Raw genomic sequence first — 21,393 nt, forward strand, 5'->3', positions numbered from 1 at the left:
CAGCCTTGTCTGTTGGTGTTTGCCCCTTGCACTGTATTGTCTAGTCATAAATCTTCCAGCACCTTGAACCACTGTGTAGTCTCAACTCTAGGTGTCACCCATGCTGGTTCCTCTGCCTCATCTGGCTATCTTCCAGTCCATCCTTTGAGTCCCTGCTGAAATTCCCCTCCTTGTTCTGTGCTACCACAGTGCCTGTCTCCTGTACTAGAGGAGAGCAAAGGCTGTGTTTGTCTTGCTCACTGCTGCATCTCCAGTACCTTGGCACAGTGCCTAACACCAAGTATCTGCTACTACTTGTCAATGGCATGCACGAACGATTATGCTAATTCTCAAGAGGAAGGTAGGTAGTTGTTCAGAGTAAGAAAGTACGTGTGATGGGGCATTTCATTTGGAAAATGTGTAATAAAACTAACAATTTTATATCTCGAGTCAGTTTTGTATATTTCCTCCAAACAGATCAGAATTTGAAGTTTGAAGCCAATACTTGCTTCCTTATTAACTTTTTGAACCTTTTATTAAATGGGTAATATGATACCCAAATTAATTTTTTTGAATTGAATAAATCATTCAGATTTATAGTAAGCTATGCCTTGATGGCACATAGAATCTGTGCTGACCCCAGAGAGATCTGCTATACTTGAGGTCAAATTGAAGCCAAAATACTACTTTAGTACAGAGTACATTTAAAATGTTTTCAAATGTGTGCCATTCATTATGCATTTGTGAAAGAGGGGCTGTGTTAGAGGCCTGTCTGCTATGTTTCTGCAGGCTATTTGGGGGCTTGGTGCTGGACATCAAGCGGAAGGCCCCCTGGTACTGGAGCGACTACCGGGATGCACTCAGCTTACAGTGTCTAGCCTCCTTTCTGTTCCTGTATTGTGCCTGCATGTCACCTGTCATCACCTTTGGGGGATTGCTTGGAGAAGCCACTGAGGGACGCATAGTAAGAACTTTCAATCACTTTTAATGGTCCTAAACACAACTTAAAAATATTATGGTGGCAGCCAACTCCATTGGGAGGAAATTACCTGGACTAGGACTGAGGAAATTGGATTCTTTCTCTTGAATAACTGAGGACTTCTGTCTTCATATAAGAAAAACCTTCTCCCTCTTGAGCAGACTATCTTCTGCTCCAATGTCAGTTACAATAGCTGGTTGCCTAGTTGAATTGCTCATTGGCCCAAGAATGGAAAATGGATATATTGATGTCATTTGAAAATAAGATTTTAAGTGATTGTATGACAACTTGTAGTGTGAATAGCATCATCGTGCCTTTAATGTATTTTTGAATACTGAATTGAATCACCGAAGGACAAGAACTTAGTTAAGGAATCATATGTAAATGGATTTGGATACCTGAATTATTAAAGTGGGATCTGTTTACAAGAGTATTAGATGGTGTGTACACATCACCCTTGCTAAGAAATACAAGCAAATAACTGTCAAGGCACATATTAGGGCTAAGTCGGGAGTATATATAAGCCAACATTACTCTTTACTGATGGACTACGTGAACTTAAGTGATTTCTTTTCCTTCTCAGAGTGCAATTGAATCCTTATTTGGAGCCTCCATGACCGGGATTGCCTATTCCTTATTTGCAGGACAGCCCCTTACCATCTTAGGAAGTACGGGGCCCGTTCTTGTGTTTGAAAAGATTTTATTCAAATTCTGCAAGTAAGATATTTGTTTTTCTGAAAACTGTTATTGGCTGTGGTTATTGTGATGCCAGGGTTGAATAACAGGATTCTACACAAATTTAAAAGTAAGCAAATATTCTGAATTATAAGAAACCTGAAGAAAGAACATCATTTGGTCTATAATTCTGCCCCCAGGCAACACGTACCTAAAATTGTAGATCCTCTATTTTTTAAATTTATTTTTTAGTTGTTGATGGACCTTTATTTTATTCATTTATTTATATACAGTGCTGAGGATCAAACCCAGTGACTCACACATGCTAGGCAAGCGCTTTACTGCTGAGCCACAGCCCCAGAACCCCCCATTCTTTAAAATTTTTTTTTTTAGTTGTGAATGGATCTTTATTTTATTTATTTATTTATATATGGTGCTGAGGATCAAACCCAGTGCCTCACCCATGCCAGGTGAGTACTGTACCACTGAGCCGCAACCCAGGCCTGAAATCTTGACTTTTTAATCTTTAAAAAAACTTTCCCTAGCTAACCCCAAGTCTTCCATGTCCATTTCAAGTCAATTTATAATTTTTCCTGCTATCCCTCCTTAATGTTCTGGTGGCTGGTGGTAGTAGGGGCTCTGCAATGTCTTAGATTTCCTATTTTTTCTATAAAGTCTTTTTTTCCATTTTGTACTAGAATTAGGAGAATATGGGACTAGAACCAGCTCTTTTTTCTTATTGCATGAACAATCTCTTAATTACATTGAATTTTAGTGGCAAAAATGTGTTCAAAAGGATTCCTTCCTTCTCCACTTTCTATATAGCTTCACAGGCGAATAGCACTTGGGAAACAAATCTGTAACATACCTGTCCCAGGGCACTATTTAGAACTGAAGTTCAGTCAGAATTAAGTATCAGCTGGGTTGCAATGGTGGTGTAGCTGACATGAGATGAATTAACCATATTTGACCCTTTTGTGTCTTCGTGCCATTCATGCTTTTTGATGAACTTTGGTCTTGTTTCAGAGATTACACCCTTTCATACCTCTCCCTTCGAGCTTGTATCGGACTGTGGACCGCCTTCCTGTGTATTGTCCTTGTGGCAACTGATGCCAGTTCTCTTGTCTGCTACATTACCCGCTTCACTGAAGAAGCATTTGCCTCCCTGATTTGCATTATTTTCATCTATGAAGCTATAGAAAAGCTGATTCATCTGGCAGAGACCTACCCTATCCACATGCACAGCCAGCTGGACCACCTTAGCCTCTATTAGTAAGTATGCTTTCTGCTTGTCTTTTTTTTTTCTTCTTCTTCTTTTAATGGACAAAGGGGCCCAAGTTTAATAGCTTGTGTAGTGTGCCAGGCAGCGCTTGTAGCTTCTGTTGAGGAAGCGTCTTGGCCTTCTGGGAAACAGAACTTAGATATGTATGAGGAAGCTTGGAGGACCGCCAGAGAAGAACAATCAAAAGTGATGACAAAGGATGGACTGAGAATGAAGCCCAGAGCAGACTTGAGAAGTTCTTTCTAGAGAATGTCTTTTGGGTCTAGGCCTTGAAACAAAAATAGGCTGCAAATGTAGCAGAGAAAATTTGAGTTAGTTATTGAAAAGATCTTCTTTTTGTAAGGACTTGTGAGCCCCTGGGACCACATCATCAAGTGAGAGAATGGACTCTTTCTCTGAAGGTGTATAGGCAACGTGTAGGAAATGTTAGGTAGAGATGGTTTAATAATTCCTTTCAGATCACAAGTCACTCCCACTGTATCATAAAGATCTAGAAACCTCTTTCTTTACTTCTAGATTTCAACTCAAGAGAGTGTTTTCTTCATGTGTTTGACATTATTTGGACCAATTAGAAAATAAACACCATATCTAGCTGTATTATCAACCATCTAGGAAAATCTAGTCCTACATATCATTTCTTCTCTGGAATAGTATTTTCCAAATTATGATTAAAGATCCTCTTCCTCTGGCTCTGTACATTATTCCCTCCTTTCTGACTATATAGTTCTCATGTGGAGAATCTGATTGGAAGCATCTGCCAACCAGCCACAAATATACTTTCATCTATTCTAGTTATCCATTCATTAACTTTTATTAAAAAAATTTAAAGTATTTTAAGACAAAGTATTTTAATACAAAATAAAGTATATATATATATATATTTTTTTTTTAATATTTATTTTTCAATTTTAGGTGGACACAATATCTTTATTTTATTTTTATGTGGTGCCGAGAATTGAACCCAGTACCTCACGCACACCAGGCGAGCTCACTACCACTTGAGCCATATCCCCAGCCCCTAAAATAAAGTATTTTAATAACAATGATTAAGGACTATCATCTCCAAAGCCTAATGAATTGGGACCTATTGTCATTGAAGTTCTTACTTTTGTAAAGTTAATTTTTTGACCTCTTTTTAATCATTCATTTATTTAAAAAATGTTTGTCAAACACCTGTTATGCACCAGGTACTGTTTTAGGCCTTGGAAACAGTAGTAAACACAATAGTCAAACAGATCCCACTTTAATAATTCAGGTATCCAAATCCATTTACATATGATTCCTTAATTAAGTTCTTGTTCTTCGAAGACTCAATTCAGTATTCAAAAATACATAAAAGGCACAATGGTGCTATTCACATTACAAGTTGTCATACAGTTACTTAAAATCTTATTTTCAAATGACATCAATATATCCATTTTCCGTTCTTGGGGCAATGAGCAATTCAACTGGGCAACTTAGGATGCTTATATTGTAGTGGGAGAAGACAGACAAAAGTGACCAGCCCTGGATTAAGTTTAGACTTCGTATCTGGAAGCTGAAATCTTTTTTTGTTAATAAAACTGAAGATGGGGGACTGAGGCTCTGTAGCTCAGTGGTAAAGTGCTTGCCTTACATGTATAAGGCACTGGGTTGAATCCTCAGCACCACATAAAAATAAATTAATATACTATGTGTTCATTTATAACTAAATAAATATTTTTTTAAAAACTGAAGATGGTATTTTTTCTTAGTTACATTTGACTTTTGTTTCATATGGAATTGATATGAAATTAGAAACCTCCACTCTTTAAATGATTTTATGTTAATGTCCACAAAATTGATTTTTTAAAAATACTTTATTGCTGGGTGTGGTGGCTCACATCTGTAAACCTAGATACTTGGGAGGCGGAGGCAAGAAGATTGCAGGAAGATAGCAAGTTCAAGGCCAGCCTGGGTAACTTAGCAAGACCCTGTCTCAGTATAAAAAATAAAAAATGCTGGGGGTGTAGCTCAAGTGGTAAAGTGTTTCTGGGTTCAATCACCAGTCTTAGGGGGAAGAAAGACTTTATTTTTTAGAACAGTTTTAGGTTGACAGCAAAGTTGAGCAGAAAGTACAAGAGTTCTCCTAGACTCCCTGCCCACCTGCTGCTGTGTATGCATACCCTCCCCCATTCTCAACATCTCCACCAGAAAAGTGCATTTGTTATAATCAATGAATTTATACTGATACATCAGTATCACCCAAAGTTGACAATTTACATTAGAGTTAACTTTTGTGTTGTATATTCCATGGATTTTGACAAATGTATAGATACATCTACCATCATATTATTATTATTTTTGTATTACTGGGGATTGAACCCAGGGATTTGTGCACTGAGCTACGTTCCCAATCCTTCCCCCCACCCCCGCCAATCCTTTTTATTTTTATTTTGAGACAAGGTATCACTAACTTATCCAGGTGAGGCTGGCTTCAAACTTGCAATCCTCCAGTCTTAGCCTCCCAAGTTGCTGGGATTACAGGTGTGCACCACCATATCCAGCTAATTTATTTATTTTTGAGACAGGGTCTTGCTATGTTTTCTAGGCTGGCCTCAAACTCCTGGGCTTAAGTGATTCTTCTGCCTCAGGCTCCTGAGTAGCTGGGTCTACAGATGCATGCCACCAAACTCAGCTTATTTTTATTTTTAATTAACACATAGTAATTTTTATACATATTTATGGAATACAGTGTAACATTTCAATACATATGTATAATATGTAATTATCAAACTAGAGTAATTGGCATATCTATGGAATTTATTTTTTAACCTAAATGTAGAACTTTTATAGCTTTCCCCATTACTTTTTGTTTTGTTGGTTTCTTCCAATTATTTTGACCTGTTGGGAACTTTCTGAATTTTAGTTCTGTCATAGAAGGCATGTTTATTAAATTCACAGGTGAAACAAAGGTGGTGGGGACAGCTATGTCAATTGATCATACTGGGAGCCAGTTCAGGCAAGAAGCATGCTGGGATTGGGAGGCAACATGGTAGAACAGGTATGGTATAGTTTGGTTTGGATGAAAGAAGAGGCCTGAGGAAGCTATTGGAGCTGCTAGGCCTGGCTTCAGCATAAATATCCAGGAAATGACCAAGGATTATTAATGATAATGCAGTGTGAGGAAGAGCTTGCATCACAATTAAGGAATCTCTGGTTTTTAGAACAGGAGCAGTATAGGAATAAAATTATCCAGACTTGGAGGAAATTGTTGAGAACTGAGTGGTGTATCAGAACCTCCTTGCCAAGTAGATTGAATTTCATAGCTAGAACCTAAGAGATAGAAGCAGGAAAGGAAACCACCAGGGCTTATTTATTCTGGGAAAATCATATGCCAAGTGTGGTTGTCAGCACATTTTTATCCAAGACCCACCTGCTGATTTGAATCTATCTTTAATAATGGCCAGTGAAAACTCAGGGTTTGGTTGGCCTTATTGGTCCTTGGCCCAAACTAGACCCATCTCACAGATCTGAAGTAGGCAAAAGAGAAAGAAGATAGGCTTTGTAGAGCCTTTAATCCAGTCATGTCTAAAAATACTTAACTGACTCTCTTACTGCTTTCCTCAGGAATCTTTTTTCCTTTCCCCCCAGCTGTAGGTGTACTCTCCCAGAGAATCCAAACAATCATACCCTGCAGTACTGGAAGGACCACAACATTGTGACAGCAGAAGTGCACTGGGATAACCTGACTGTCAGTGTAAGTCTGGGAGCTGCCTAACACCATGGCTACCAGGTTTAGGAGGGACTTCTCAGTGAAAGGCCAGTAGCCTTTTGGAGAATTCTAGCATTTAAGAAAGAAAGCTCTTAAAAAAAAACAATAAATTAATTAAAAAACAAACAAAAAATTGTTCTTACTTTTTTTCCCTTTCAAAAATTTTCTTGTACATAAAAGTAGATCACCCTTCTCTTTTATACCATATGCACCCTACCCTGTGATTCTGCATCAAGGACATGTGGAGATGAAACCACATAGGGTAGGATCCAAGTTTGTGGAGTTTGAAGGATAGTAAGTTTGGAGGTCCTCTGTAATAAAAACAATTCAGATTGCTAAGGCCTTCCCAAAGCCTTGAAAGTACTGTTTGTTCAGGACATTTATAGCTTTATTCTTAAAACTTAGTTATAACTGTAGTAGTGCCCCATTTGAAAAAGACCTGCAGGTGAGGGCCTCTCATAAGGTCAAGTAGATATTGCTGGCAGCCTATTCTGATAGGCAGCATCTATTTATTTCCTTGTGCCTAACTTTTGTCACCAGACTGCTTGTTCTTCCAGGAATGCCAAGAAATGCATGGAGAGTTCATGGGATCTGCATGTGGCCATCATGGACCCTACACTCCTGATGTGCTCTTTTGGTCCTGTATTCTCTTCTTCACCACCTTCATCCTCTCAAGCACCTTAAAGACATTTAAGACAAGCCGCTATTTTCCAACCAGAGTAGGTAGCATATTCATGCATTACTTTTGTGTTAGGATTCTAATATACTCAGCCTCCATACTTTCTGGAGTAGATTGTCAGTGGGGAAAGCTCCAGATGTCCCCATGAGGTACACTGCGGCAGTCAGTTCTAGTGTCTGGCAGCCTCTTTCATAGATCTTGCTTTCATAGATCTGTAGTATTGAATGAGGATACTTAAAACCTTTTTTATTTAAAAGTGCTGGGTAAGTTTAAGGTGGTAGTAACGTTCTTTAAAAGCTATTAAGTCTCATTTCTAGAATGCTGTTAAGTGTCATTTCCAGAATTCTGGGAGACTTAGCATTAGTAGTTGGAGCTGGCTTGTGATGATGGTAATTGGGGTGACTGTCTTGGATACTTTAGTACTTAGATACTCTAGCTACTAAGTCCCCTCCCAGGAATGGCTTCTATAATAACTTATGAAATCATTGCCCACATTGACTATAGCAGCCCGCATGCTCTTGTCTTGGTTTGCATGATGGAAGCCTCAACAGCTTTCTCTGACACAGATAGCATGTCAGGAGCAGTACTCCTGCAGGGCAGAATTAGAGGCTGAGTGTGGGCAGCTAAGGGGGCTATTTATTTAAAAGGGAGCTAGACTCAGGAGGAAATGTTTTTTTTCTGTGAGGTTTCAATCAGGTACATTCACAGAATAGAGATATGAATGGGTAGGGGCACAGTTTATTAGATATTTATTATATACACATACATAACTAAAAAATATTCTTGGGCTTCATTGAACCTGCATAATAGTTAAGGGAAGCATGTCTTAAATAAGTTCTAAGTCTTTGTTTCCTATCTGGAAAAATACATTAACCTAAGTGACTGTTGGATACTGACTATGCTCAGACCCGGGGGCGCATAAACAAAGTTTAAAAGATGCTGTCTGCCATCAGAGAAGAAGAGGAGCACATGAAACAAGTAGGTGCCATATGCTACAGTAGTAAGTGTTGCAAGAGCTGGTGGTAAGCCGGAGATGTAAGTGCCACAGAAGTTCAGAAGAGAGAAGGGGCACTGAGCCCTACGATGGTCAAGCAGGGTTTCATAATTAGAAAGGGGTGATTGCTTCAGAGAATTAATATAACATTCAGGGAAGAACTAACAAAACCATGAAGAGGATGCTGGTTTAGTTACTAGTTAGTCAGGTTAAGTTACTAATGATGTTACGCATGGCTAAGAAATATTTTATTCTGTCTCTGTTGGAATTGCAGATTAAGACAGACAACAGGTCACTGCATTTTATTAAAGTGACACTAAGCTATAAAGTGAGACAGTTCTCTTGGGGCAGGTCTTCAATTGGAGAGAATCCACAACAAAATGGAAATAAGTGTTGTTGAAAATAATAAAGCAGGGAAGGGTGGCTTCTGATGAATGAGGATCTCATGAAGAAGATAGTATTTGAGTTAGCCTAAAGGAGGTGAGGGAACTACCCAAGAGGTTAATTGTAGGTAACATTTTAGGTAGACTCTGAAGTTGGAGTGAGCTTGATTTATTTAAAAAGCAGCAAGGAGACCTGTGTGGCTGAAGTAGAGTGGGTTAGCAGGAGAACGTTAGGAGTTGGGACTGGAAAGGAGATGACACCAGTTGTATGGGCTTCAGAAACCAATGGGGCCTTTTAGGTTTTTAACTCAGACAAGGAACCATTTCAGGGTGTTGGCAGAGGAGTGATAATGATCCAATTTTTAAATTAGTACTCCAGCAGCTATATTTAAAGAAAATTGTGGAGGGCAGAGGCAGAAGCAAATGTGGAGATGGCTGCCATTAACCCAGCAAGAGCTGGTGTAACTTTGATCTGGGCAGGAGCAGTGGAGGTATGAGAAGTGATGATTCTGGATATGTTCTAAAGATAGGGCCTATGAACTTGAGATGAACTGGATGTAGGGTTTGAGGGAGAAGCACAGTTGGCCCTGATGCTAAGGTTCTGGGCTAGCATAATGGACTATGGCTGGTTTCAAAAAATTGTATTCCAAGTTTTTAGAACTAGAACCCGAACCTGGTTCTAAATACCCTAAAAAGAACTCTTCAGAGTTACATTAGAGTTTGTCAGAGACTTTTTCTCCTTCATCATATCCACACTTTGTCAGCATTAATTTGGTTAGTTGAAAGGGGTTTCATGATTGGGGGGAGGAAATGCTAATATATTCCTATGGTTTAAATATGCTTGTATTAGTTTAAATGTAAAATAAGGGAATTTTTTTGAGAATTTCTAAACCTTTTGCAAGACTAAATTCTTTTCTACTATATTTAACCTGCAAAAACATTGTTCTAATCCTTTCTCACGTCAGGTACGCTCCATGGTGAGTGACTTTGCCGTTTTCCTCACAATCTTCACAATGGTGATTATTGATTTTTTGATTGGAGTCCCATCACCAAAGCTTCAAGTTCCCAGTGTGTTCAAGGTAAAAAAGTCTCAGGATGCGTGGTGCCTCATGTAGTTTCATAGAATCTGATCCCAAGTTGATTTCAAAGGCCTTTTCACATCACAATCATAAGAGGAGTCTTGTAGTCCTCTAAATCTGAACCTTGTTCCTCATACCTGGCCATTCAGAAAAGCAAACTCTTTAGATCTGGTAGAGTTCAAGTTGGAAAAGTGAGAGAACAGAAAATGTAAAGTTGTTTAAATTTAATGAATGAAAAGTATTATTTATTATCATAAATACTATTGTTAAGATTTAAAATAGTGCAATGTGCCCATTTACATATATATATATATATATATATATATATATATATATATATATATATATATATATATATNATATATATATATATATATTTGGGGATACTGTGGAAATGTGGGTTCCTGGAAAAAGTCTGGTTACCAGTACCTTTATTGAGCAGCAGCTGTTTAAGGACACTGGGAAGGATGAGTAAGGTAAAGGTCTTTGCCCCTCCTCTCAAGGATCTTGCAGGGTAGGAGGAGGATGGACATAAGAGGGACTTTGTCTGGACTCTAGAGCCCTAGGATATTTATAGGATAGTCCTTTAACACTATTTTATTGTTTGTTTGTATAACTCTATAATCTATAGTATTTTTCAAAAGGCCTACACAATAAATGAAATAAATGATCAATACAAAGTCTTTCAGGTTCGGGTTGCTAAATAGACAAAGAAGATAAAAAAGCTAAGTTAAGTTTCAAAGATTCCCATTGGGTAGAGAGGAGAAAGACTGAGCATGCTCAGTGACTTCAGAAGAGTAATAGAATGATGGGAGAGGATGTGAGGAGAAAACGGAAGGTAGACAGTCCCTGACTTATAAAGGCCCTGGTTTTGGCTTCCCTTTGTTTCTCTCCCTGAAAAAGACCTGGTTGAAAGTGTCTTTTTCCTTATTTTCAAAACATGTTTAATTTTATTAAATTTGCTGAACTTCTATCAGTTAGAAATTTATTTATTATTATTTTTTAGTTGTTGATGGACACAATATCTTCATTTTTATTTTTTTTTATGTGGGCCTGAGGATCGAACCCAGGGCCCCATATATTTGAGGCAAGCACTCCACCATTGAGCTACAACCCCAGCCCTCAGTTAGAAATTTGTGGGTTAACAAGCAAACACCCTTTTCTTTTCTAAGCATAACATCTCTGAGAATCTGGCATTCTCATCTTTGTGTGAATGAGCACACTCAGCTTTCTCTCTAATACCTAGATGAGGTCAGCCCTGCAGGAGGAATGGATTTTGTATAAAAATAGGTAATTTGGGAGCATTAAGCAGTCCTTGGAAAAATTCCCTGATGGTTAGGCTTAAGAGCATCAGAAGGTGCTGAATTTCTGGGACATCTGTGAAGAAAACCTCTGCGAAGTAGGAGAGAATTGAGAAAGGGAAATGGGAGAATGTCCAAGAAAATGTTGCTCATGGTATCCAGGCTTCACCTTCAGGAAGCAGAGAGAAAGTTTTCTTCTACTCTTCCTTCTTTCCTTCCTTTGTAATCCACATGACCCCCAAGTCCCAAGACCCAATATGAAGGCAGGTGCAAGTGTCTCTTTCTACCCATGGGATATTGGTTCCAGGATACTCTGGGGATGCAGATGCTCAGGTCCCTTCAATTAAGTTGTGTAGTATTTGCCTATAACCTACATAATCCTCTATATACTTTTAGTCATCTGTAGGTTACTTATAATACCTAATATAATGTAAATGCTATGTAAGTGGTTGTTATACTGTAGTGTTTAGGGAATAATGACAATTTTAAAAGTCTGTATGTGTTAACACAAAAGTATTTTTTTTCTGAATATCTTCAATCTGTGGTTGGTGGAATCTGAAGATGTAAAACCCACAGATAAGGCGAGCCAGCTATACTTTTACTAGGGGTTATAATGTCATTAAGGTTTTGATAGGTTTTTGTTTTGGTCTGAAAACTTAATGCCAGTTAGAACACTATTACTAAGGAAACAGGTTCTGTAAGCTTTTAGAATCTAATTCATAATTTGGGACTTGCTAATGTTATTGAAGTTTTTTTAATCCAAGAATCACAACTAATGTTTCAGATAGAATAGTCTTTGTTTATTGAGTTTGGGTCAATTCTGGGACAATTGAATCTCTGGGCTTTTATCCTCTAGCTCCACTTGCCAAAAAGGTGAACTTGTCTTCCCCAGAGTACCCTAGGAGTGGGGGTTGAGGACCTAGGAAAGTTTAGGTATGTCATGAACACCTCAATAAAATTTGTGAACAGTTGTCTTATAGGGGCATTGGAGAGGGTCCTAGGTCAAAAAGTTGCCAAGTTTAGCAGTCTTAAGCCTTGTGTCAAATCTCTGGTGCCTAGGCCTCCATTCCTCTGCTGATGGGAGAAGGACATTGGAACTTCCAATCTAAACCCAAGAGATTCATGCAACTGACTATATTTTGCTTTTATTTATGTTATAGACACACATTATATGGCTTCTGAGGAAAAGCAGTGATGAAGATAGTCTAAGATATTTATATTTGTCTTTGAGAGTCATTTTTTTTCTTCAACAACAGATTTAGCTGTTAACTATATTTTACTTGTGCTGATATTGAGATAAAGTTGCTTTTTCTATACACTGGAGCTTAGGGAGTAAATAAGAGGAAGAATAGGACTAGTGAATATTCCATAGGAGGCTGATAATGGAGGACTATTTCAAAGCGGATTTGGAGAAAGGTTATAGATTTCCAAGAAGTTGCTATATTTTGTGCTTTTTTTTTTAAAGATTCTCATTCAAATGAGAATAAAAAGAAATGTGGAACTGTGGTTCAGTTTGATCTCTTGTGCTCTAATGACAATAGTTAACTTAAAATATAAAAATAATGTCTTGTTTTTTCCTCTTAGCCTACAAGGGATGATAGAGGATGGTTTATCAGTCCCATTGGCCCTAATCCCTGGTGGACTGTGATAGCTGCCATTATCCCAGCTCTTCTCTGCACTATCTTGATATTCATGGACCAGCAGATCACAGCTGTCATCATTAACAGGAAGGAACATAAGCTCAAGGTAACAAGAAATTTTGACCTAGAAGACTTCTTTGGTGGCTTGCTACGTTTTTTATTTTAGGGTAAGCCCTTCCATACCAGGAACTGAATAACCTGGATAAAAAGTCACAGAAGGGGCCTATAAGGAGTATTCATTCTCTACTTGTTAGTTGGCGATGAGACTAAAGTGAAACGTTGTGGTATAATGTGAAAGAAACTTGGATTCCATTTCTCTTCTCTCAAACCTGTGGGTTTGTGGCAGACAGAGTTCCTGGTGGTCCCTATTCAGCTACTTGTTTTGAGTTGGCTACCATTCAGCTTGTCTTCCTCAGGTTCAGGCTGGATCTTAGACTGCAATGTCCTAGAGGCAGTATTCTCTCATATTAAACCTGAGACCAAGGTTTACCAGGTACTAGGAACAGTTCTAATACATGTATTAGTGGGATGTTTCATACCTTCCATCTCTATGCTTTCCTTACTCAGAACAGGCAACATCCAAATCTGGCAAGGATCTGGAAGTGTGTTGTAGGAATTAACATTTATCTCCAACTTCTATAGTGTCTACTAGAATGGTCAAGATGCAGCTTGGTCTCTAGTTATTTTTCCAGAGAAGGATGGATTTTTGAATGTGTGGGACTCAGAGGAAGCTGAGGTTACTTAGATAAAGAATGGATATTGACATATAGGATAGGCTAATATTTCCCTTCTCTGTTCTCTCCTATCTAGGAAGATTGTAAAACTCCTCTGGGATCCTTGGATTCCTTCCTCCTTACCCATATATCCCTTCCTGCCTTAGGCATGAGACTCTTAGCTCACTGTTATATGCCCCACTATAGCCAGCCCACTGATGGTGATAGATATTCTGTTTCTCCACAGAAAGGCTGCGGCTACCACCTGGATCTGCTGATGGTGGCCATAATGCTGGGTGTCTGCTCCATCATGGGCCTACCCTGGTTTGTGGCTGCAACTGTCCTGTCCATCACACATGTGAACAGCCTCAAGCTGGAATCTGAGTGCTCTGCTCCGGGAGAACAGCCCAAGTTCTTGGGCATCCGAGAACAGAGAGTGACAGGCCTTATGATCTTTGTGCTGATGGGCTGCTCCGTCTTCATGACCACTGTCTTAAAGGTAATCATTTACTCACTTGTTAGGCATATACATAGTGCCTTTGTGCCAGGAATCCTGCTAGGTTCTGGGAATACAGTGGCACACCAAACAGATACACATACAAACTACTGCTGCCCTGGAAAAGCTTATTCTACCTGAGTAAGATAATGTGTAATTAAGAAAATAAACATGATAATTATAGAATTTAATAAGTGATATAAGGAAATATATAGAGAGAGTTCTTTGATGCTATAGGGAATTAAAAGGTTCTCTTTTAGTTAGGATAGTCAAAAACAGCCTCTCTGAGAAGGTAATTTTTTTAAAAAAACTTTATTTATTTATTATTTTTATGTGGTGCTGAGGATTGAACCCAGTGCCTCACACTTGCTAATCAAGCACTCTACCACTGAGCTACAACTCCAACCCCTGAGAAGGTAATATTTAAAATAAAATGGAGCTAGCCTTGCCATGGATGGTGGAAGATAGCATGGAGGGAGGGGAGTAAAGCAGTCAAGTTAGGTCCTGAGAAAGAAAAGACTAATATGTGTTGTGGAAAATATCAGGGTCATGTGGCTTAAGGGTACTGAGTTACAGCAAGAGCTCAGTGGGATGAGATGGAAGAGTAGACAGAGCCAGATCTCAGAGGGCCTTGTTCATACTAGTAAAGATTACTTTTGAGGGCTTTTAACAGGAGATAGACGTGACTCACTTAATATTTTTAAAAGATCATTCTGGCTGATGTCTAGAAGACAAGTTTTTAGGGTAGGGGAAGAAGAGAAGCAGAGAGACAAGTGAGAATAATACAGGTGAGGGAAGAAATTGATTTTTGATAAGAAAGTTGGTAGTAGGGATAAGAAAAAAGGCAAGGCTCTGCACATCTTAGATGCAGATCCAAAGGTCTTGCTGATTAACTGGTTGTGGAATGGAGTGAGGGAAATGGGAAAATCAAAGATGACTATTAGGTTTTTGACTTAGCCATCTAGTGGAAATATGACATTTATTATGGAGAAGATAGCATTTTGATTTTGTGAGGAGTGAGGCTATGATCAGCACTTGAGTAAGAAATCAGGAATTATCTAAGTGAAGAGAGTAGAGGAGGGTTTTGGGTCAGTAATACAAACTTGGGAGCCAGTAGCACCTGGTTGGGTTGAACCAAAGAAGTAAATGAGCTCACTTGGGAGATGGGTGGATATAAAAGAGAAGAGAGGTTAGACAGAAGAGCAGAGGTTAGAGGATGGGCTGAGAAAGAGATAGCACAGTCTCAGAAGGAGCTGCCAGAGAGGTAGGAAGGAAAACAGGAAGGTGTGATGTCAGGAGCCAAGCTGGGAGAGTGTTTCAAGGAAGGATTGGTTAGAAGCTGTCTGGAAAGATGAAGACTACGCCAAAGCCATTGGATTTAACAATATGGTGACTTAACATGACTAGACAAGAGCAGATTCAGTGGATTAGTTTCTTCTGCTTTTACATAATTTAGAAGTAGAAGCAAAAGCAGAAGCTGACTATGGTAAAAGTCTTTTTGTTCTAAAATGGAATGATCACCTGTAAGTTAAATCATAGGCCTCACATCTCAACCCTGTCTGGCTCTTCCTTTTCCCTGAGGATAGATAGATGGGGAGACACACACACACACACACACACACACACACACACACACCTCTTCTACAGAATTAATGCTTTTTAAATCTTCTGTAATCAAAATTATCTCATCAGAGATTTGATGTATTTTGACATGGACTTTAAAACAAAATTTTCTTTTACTGGCCAGAAACTTGTGGGCAAGAGTTGGGGGAGGTATCTTATCAGAGCGCAAACTTTGTGGAATGATAAGGCAGAAGCCTAATTGCAGGTTTCTGAAGAGTGAATAAGAGATGAAGGAAGTAGAGTATGGATGCAGACAACTCTTTCAAGAGGTTGTTTGTGAAGTGAAACAGAAAAACAGCAGCTGGCTAAAAGAGGGTGTTTTTATAAAGGTGAAAGATGAGAAAAAACTTTATGGTGGGGAGCGGGGTATAAGCACTGCATCTGGGAAAGTGGAATGAAAGAAAAAGCTATCTAGCTATGTTGCCAAGGTCCCAACCATCTGGACCACTTTCCTGATTCTATTCTCCCTCTTTTTGATTTTTAACCACCCCAGCCTACCCTGCAAATGCCCTTCAAGGGTGAGAATTGAGAGAATGATGAAGTATTTTGAAATCATCTTCGTGTCCCTTTCCTTTCCACTCAACTTCACTACCTGCTTTTCCTCATACTCCTTATCCATCTACTCTCTGTCTATAGCGCTCTTTTCACTTCCTCTCCTGATCTAGGTGCCATTATTAGGGACCCCAAAGTTACTGTTCCCCCAAGAATATAACCACAAGGGCCTAGTGGTAGATATCACCAAAAAAATTCTTTTAGGATCCTATCAAATAGCTCTACAAACAAGGTCATCGCTGAATTGGGTTGTCTACAAAAGGGGAACGATGTGAAACCCAATGTGGATTTTCTAATACTGAAGAATTACATTTGAGATTGTTCTTTGGAATGTTTTTGGAATGCTCCCAAAATAATAACAAACTGAATTTAGTCTTCAGGGATGAAAGTTTTCTTACCTTGATTCTATAAGTCCCATTCTCTTGTCCCAGAGTTTCTCAGAAGATTATCTAGGTTGATAGATATGATGTGATGGGAAATTCATATTCAAGTACCATGTGGATATTCAAGTACAAAATAAAAACATTAATATGTTCCCCCAAATCATTCTTTCTGATAAGATATCTCCCCATTCATGCCCTCAAATCTCTGTTCAGTAAAAGATAAACTTTTTTAGTCTATGTCAGAGTACACCAAATGCTTTTGCTTCTACTTCAAAATTATGTAAACACAACAGAAACTAACACAATGTTTATGAAGGCATTTTGTGATTTTGTTTTGTTCTTGGAGATTTAAAAGTTACATATCCTTGAACATGCTATGATACCAAACTTAATTCTGGCCTTTCTGCCCTTTTGTCTGCAGTTTATTCCAATGCCTGTACTCTATGGAGTTTTTCTCTACATGGGTGTTTCTTCACTACAAGGAATTCAGGTATTGTATAGTTCAGCCAGGCCAGTGTCCTCTCACTGAGTTCACCTGTCCTCACCAGGGAGGGGCAGCTCCCAAAGGGAAGCACAATTCTTGAGAAATTATTTCCTAGTTTTTCTGGTTGAGCTGTTTCAGAAATTTGTTCAGATGTACAGTCATATAGGCACAAAAGTTCACAGACTTCCAGAGTAGCCTGGCTTAATATCATGGTTCCAGTCATTCATTCACTGATTATTCAAAATTTAGCACATATTAAACACAAAATGCTTTGCCAAATGCTGGTAAAACAAGACCTGAAATTTTGGTCAAGAACCAGACTGGTTTCCACATCTGTACAGCTTGAAATTTAGTGTCAGGTTAAAGTGTAAGAGAAGAAAGTTCAACTTTGAGAAGTAATAGGAGTTGCCCCAGGTAAGCAAATGCACTTTCTGTTATACTGTATCTTCTCCCATCTATCAACTCATTCCTCCAAGACTTTCAAACAGAGACAATTGAGAGCCATCATCAATAACTTGATGTAATAACTCAACTTTTTCTCTGGGTGGCCAATTCTTCTTGTATGGAATGTCTTGTGGTCATTCTTACATACTGAGTTCTAATGTGACTTTGGGCAGGTTGCTTAATTTCTGGGTCTCTGTTTTCCTTTTTTATACTATAAGAATTATCATATTTTCTATATCCAGAATGTTAATGAGGTTTCATTTTAAATAATAAACAAATAGCTCCTAACTTCACAAAGAACAAGTAAGAGATTTGGTTTAATAGTAAGCCAAAAGATGCAATTCACTTATTTTCTACTTTCCCTGAGAAAGAACTCTCTTAGGAGCCTCAGTGTGGGATAGGAGAAAAAAAGTTTGAACCTAGAATTAGAAAAGATTGAGTCAAAACTCAACTGAAATTTCCCAGTTTTGACCATATTTCCTGTTCTCTTGAGATTTAAGTTTCCATTTCTGTAAAAGTACCTGTAATATAAAATTCTGCATTTTAACTGTCCCGTGGAGATGGTGTTACTTACTTTTCAGAGCAGGAGATATAAGAGACATGAATGGGTCTAACACAGCTTCTGACCCAGCGAAGCCTCCTGAAAATAAATGCCAGTTCCCTCCTTTCAGTTCTTTGATCGTCTGAAGCTCTTTGGGATGCCCGCAAAGCACCAGCCAGATTTTATTTACCTGCGTCATGTGCCACTGCGCAAAGTGCACCTCTTCACCCTCATCCAGCTGACCTGCCTCGTCCTGCTCTGGGTCATCAAGGCATCACCAGCTGCCATTGTTTTCCCAATGATGGTGAGGTTTTCTGGAATATATATTATTACTGTTATTGTTAAAGTTGTGGTAAAGTACCTATAACATAAAATTCTGCATTTTAACTCTTTCTAAGTATGCAGTTCAGTTGCATTAAGTACATTCACATTGTTATATCACCATGCATCTCCAGAACTTTTTTCATCTTGTAAAACTGAAATTCCACACCCATTCAATCCTGCCTCCCATTATCTCCTTCCTACCAACCCCTAGGAAAACACAATTCTACTTTCTGTCTTTATGAATTTTATTATTCTAGGTAATTCATGTAAGTGGACTCATATATAGTATTTTTTCTTTTGTGACTGGCCTATTTCACTTAATATCTTCAGGGTTCATCCATGTTGTAGCATGTGTCACAATTTCCTTTCTTTCTAAGGTTGGATAATATTCCATTGTATATCTAAATCACCTAAAATCACATTTTGTTTTTCTATTCATTTGTCAGTGGGCACCTTGTTTGCTTCCACCTTTTGAATATTGCTATTGTGAATAATGTTGCTACAAACTTGGGTATACAAATATCTGTTTTTGTAACTGCTTTCAGTTTTTGGGGAGGAATACAGCTAGGAATGGAATTGCTGAACCATATGGTAATTCCATTTTTAATTTTTTTTATCTAAACTTCTAGATCAATATCCTCCTGGTTTCTTTCTTTTTTCAGTTTTGTCAGAATACATGTAGAGCTCTGCATTTGTATATTATATTCAGGGATTAAGTGTTTAGTTAAAAACATATCAAATTCCTGGGAACATCTGGAAGGAATCCTATCAATTTTAAATTTATTTAAAATGTAGTCATTAAAATTAGAAATATGGGGCTGGGGTTGGAGCTCAGTGGCACAGTGCTAGCCTAGTATGTGTGAGGCACTGGGTTTGATCCTCAGCACCACATAAAAATGAAATAAAGTTATTGTGTGTTCACCTACAACTAAAAAATAAATATTTTAAAAAATAAATAAATAAAATTAGAAATATGATAGAATTTAATGAGCCAAATTTGCCTCATTCCTCATCCTACCAAGAGATATAATTGATGAAAACCCAAGGGACCCAGGTACATCCTTATGGGTTATGTGGTCTTCTTGAAAAGAAAGTGGAGCAGTAGTTGAGATACCCTGGACTTGCCTCTGTTGGAGAGATTAGCTGCCAGATTCTAGCCAAGACACTTCCTCTTTCTGGGCTTCAGTTTCCTCACCTATAAAGTGAACATCAGCCTAGGCCAAAGGGCAGAGATAAAAACCCTACAGATACACAATGCAGGCATAGAGCAAGGATTTTGGATAGAAATGTACAAAGGATTAGAGGGAAAAAAGATGGTCTTCCAAGGTCCCATCATCCCTGATGAGGCAGGCTTATTCTGAGTGCAGCTGGCCTACTTTGATCCAGCCCTGCAGAGGTTCTCCACTCCCATGCTGCCCTGTAGCCCTTCCTGATGACTGCAAACTAGGGGAAGGCAGTTGTCAGGGCCATCTGCAGATGATAGGTTTGTTTTTTCAGTGAGGAAATTAAATTAGTTTCTCTGTAATTTGTGGGGTTGTTGTAGTGATGGTTAAAATATTCTAGTACCTGGTACAAAGAACACATTCAAAATATGGCAACTATTGTGATTATTAAAAATTGGATTTTTCTTGAAATGTTCTCCTAATTGGCTATGAAAATGAGACTTTACTTTTCATTCCAGGAAGAAAATTGGCCCCTTTAACTCACTTCCTTTATTTTTCTTCAGGTTTTGGCCTTGGTCTTTGTCAGGAAAGTCATGGATCTCTGCTTCTCTAAGCGAGAGCTGAGCTGGTTAGATGATCTCATGCCTGAAAGCAAAAAGAAGAAGTTGGATGATGCCAAAAAGAAGGCCAAGGAGGAAGAGGTCACAGTCCTTGTACCAGCTTTGGGGCCTCAAGTTACAGAACATAGGAAAGGGCACATGAAAAGTCAGCATGTCTGGAATCCCAGGGGTTATATTTAGGAGCTGGGAAGATTACCCCATAATGTTCTCAGCTGAGAGTGGATTCAGGATTCATGTTCTTGTCTGCCCTTCATTTTTGGATTTAATAATCAGTAGTTTTTCCCTTTGTTTTCTAGAGTCTATCCACCAGGCTACCATCTAGAATATGAACATAGAATCTGTTATTATCAGATCTGATGGCTCATGTTCTTCCCAAAGACCTAATTAACAAGGATATTTTCAGAGAGTATTTGTTATGTACCCCATTGCTGACAGTATTGTGGTTGGCACAATGCAGAGATAACTTGCATAGGACTTTGTGTCCTTCATTTCCCTTAGCACTTAGCATCTTGTCTTCTATACAGTGGAACTTCAATAATTGGCTTACACATGCAAAAAAAGGATGTACAGCAAAATGAAAATACCAGACCAAGAGATGAATGCACTTGGAAGTGATTCCAAATACAGTTAGGGCCCCAGATAGTATTCTTTAAATATATTTCAACGTGCATTTTTTCTAATATCTTGAATTTTTAAGACCTTGTATAATTAAATAAGCTTTAGAAATTTTAAAAACAAAAGCAATGGAAGAAAACTTTAAATGGAATATTGACAGAATTTACTACCTTAAATGTGAAGCTTTCAGGTATCCAAAATTCTATAAACAAAATTTTTAAATAATGTTAAGACATTTGTCAAAATCCTTTCTATTCAAATAATTATCTCTAATAAATCAATAATAGAATGAAAATGAGCAGTGGACATAGATAATTTACAAAAGAAGAATACAAATGACTAATTACTTCATGACTGAGTTCATTCTCACAAATAAGCAAAGAAATGGAAATTTCAAATACATTTTTTACTTAACAAAGATTTTGAAAAAAAAATGTTGGTAACACTATTATTAAAATGGGTTTCTCCTACAATAAAAGTAGGAGTAGTATAAATTGGATATATCTCTTTTAGAGGGCAGCTTAAAGGAGAGTCTTAAAAATGTATAAGCCCAAACCAAGCACAGTGATATATACCTGTAGTCCCAGCACTTGGAGACTGAGATGGGAAGATTGCTTCAGCCCAGAGCCCAGGAATTTGAGACCAGCCTATTTGAGACCCTATATCCAAAAAAAAGTGAAAAAGTATATGCTTTTTAGCCCAGTAACTCCT

The 21,393-nt window shown here is 38.3% G+C and overlaps 1 protein-coding gene across 2 annotated transcripts in view; it reads left to right on the top strand.

Annotated features, from left to right (window-relative positions):
- Slc4a8 (solute carrier family 4 member 8) overlaps nucleotides 1-21,393 on the top strand; it is an 83,519-nt gene that overhangs the window by 42,571 nt on the left and 19,555 nt on the right. For both annotated transcript variants that reach the window (XM_015493594.2, XM_048802750.1), the window contains exons 12-22: nucleotides 769-943; nucleotides 1,542-1,675; nucleotides 2,660-2,905; nucleotides 6,528-6,633; nucleotides 7,206-7,367; nucleotides 9,670-9,783; nucleotides 12,669-12,830; nucleotides 13,685-13,936; nucleotides 16,913-16,981; nucleotides 18,091-18,264; nucleotides 20,011-20,148. In XM_015493594.2, coding sequence (XP_015349080.2) covers nucleotides 769-943; nucleotides 1,542-1,675; nucleotides 2,660-2,905; nucleotides 6,528-6,633; nucleotides 7,206-7,367; nucleotides 9,670-9,783; nucleotides 12,669-12,830; nucleotides 13,685-13,936; nucleotides 16,913-16,981; nucleotides 18,091-18,264; nucleotides 20,011-20,148 — 1,732 coding nt within the window. The remainder of the gene's footprint in view (nucleotides 1-768; nucleotides 944-1,541; nucleotides 1,676-2,659; nucleotides 2,906-6,527; nucleotides 6,634-7,205; nucleotides 7,368-9,669; nucleotides 9,784-12,668; nucleotides 12,831-13,684; nucleotides 13,937-16,912; nucleotides 16,982-18,090; nucleotides 18,265-20,010; nucleotides 20,149-21,393) is intronic.

This window comes from Marmota marmota, unplaced genomic scaffold, assembly GCF_001458135.2.
Source record: "Marmota marmota marmota unplaced genomic scaffold, marMar, whole genome shotgun sequence".
Taxonomy (NCBI): domain Eukaryota; kingdom Metazoa; phylum Chordata; class Mammalia; order Rodentia; family Sciuridae; genus Marmota; species Marmota marmota.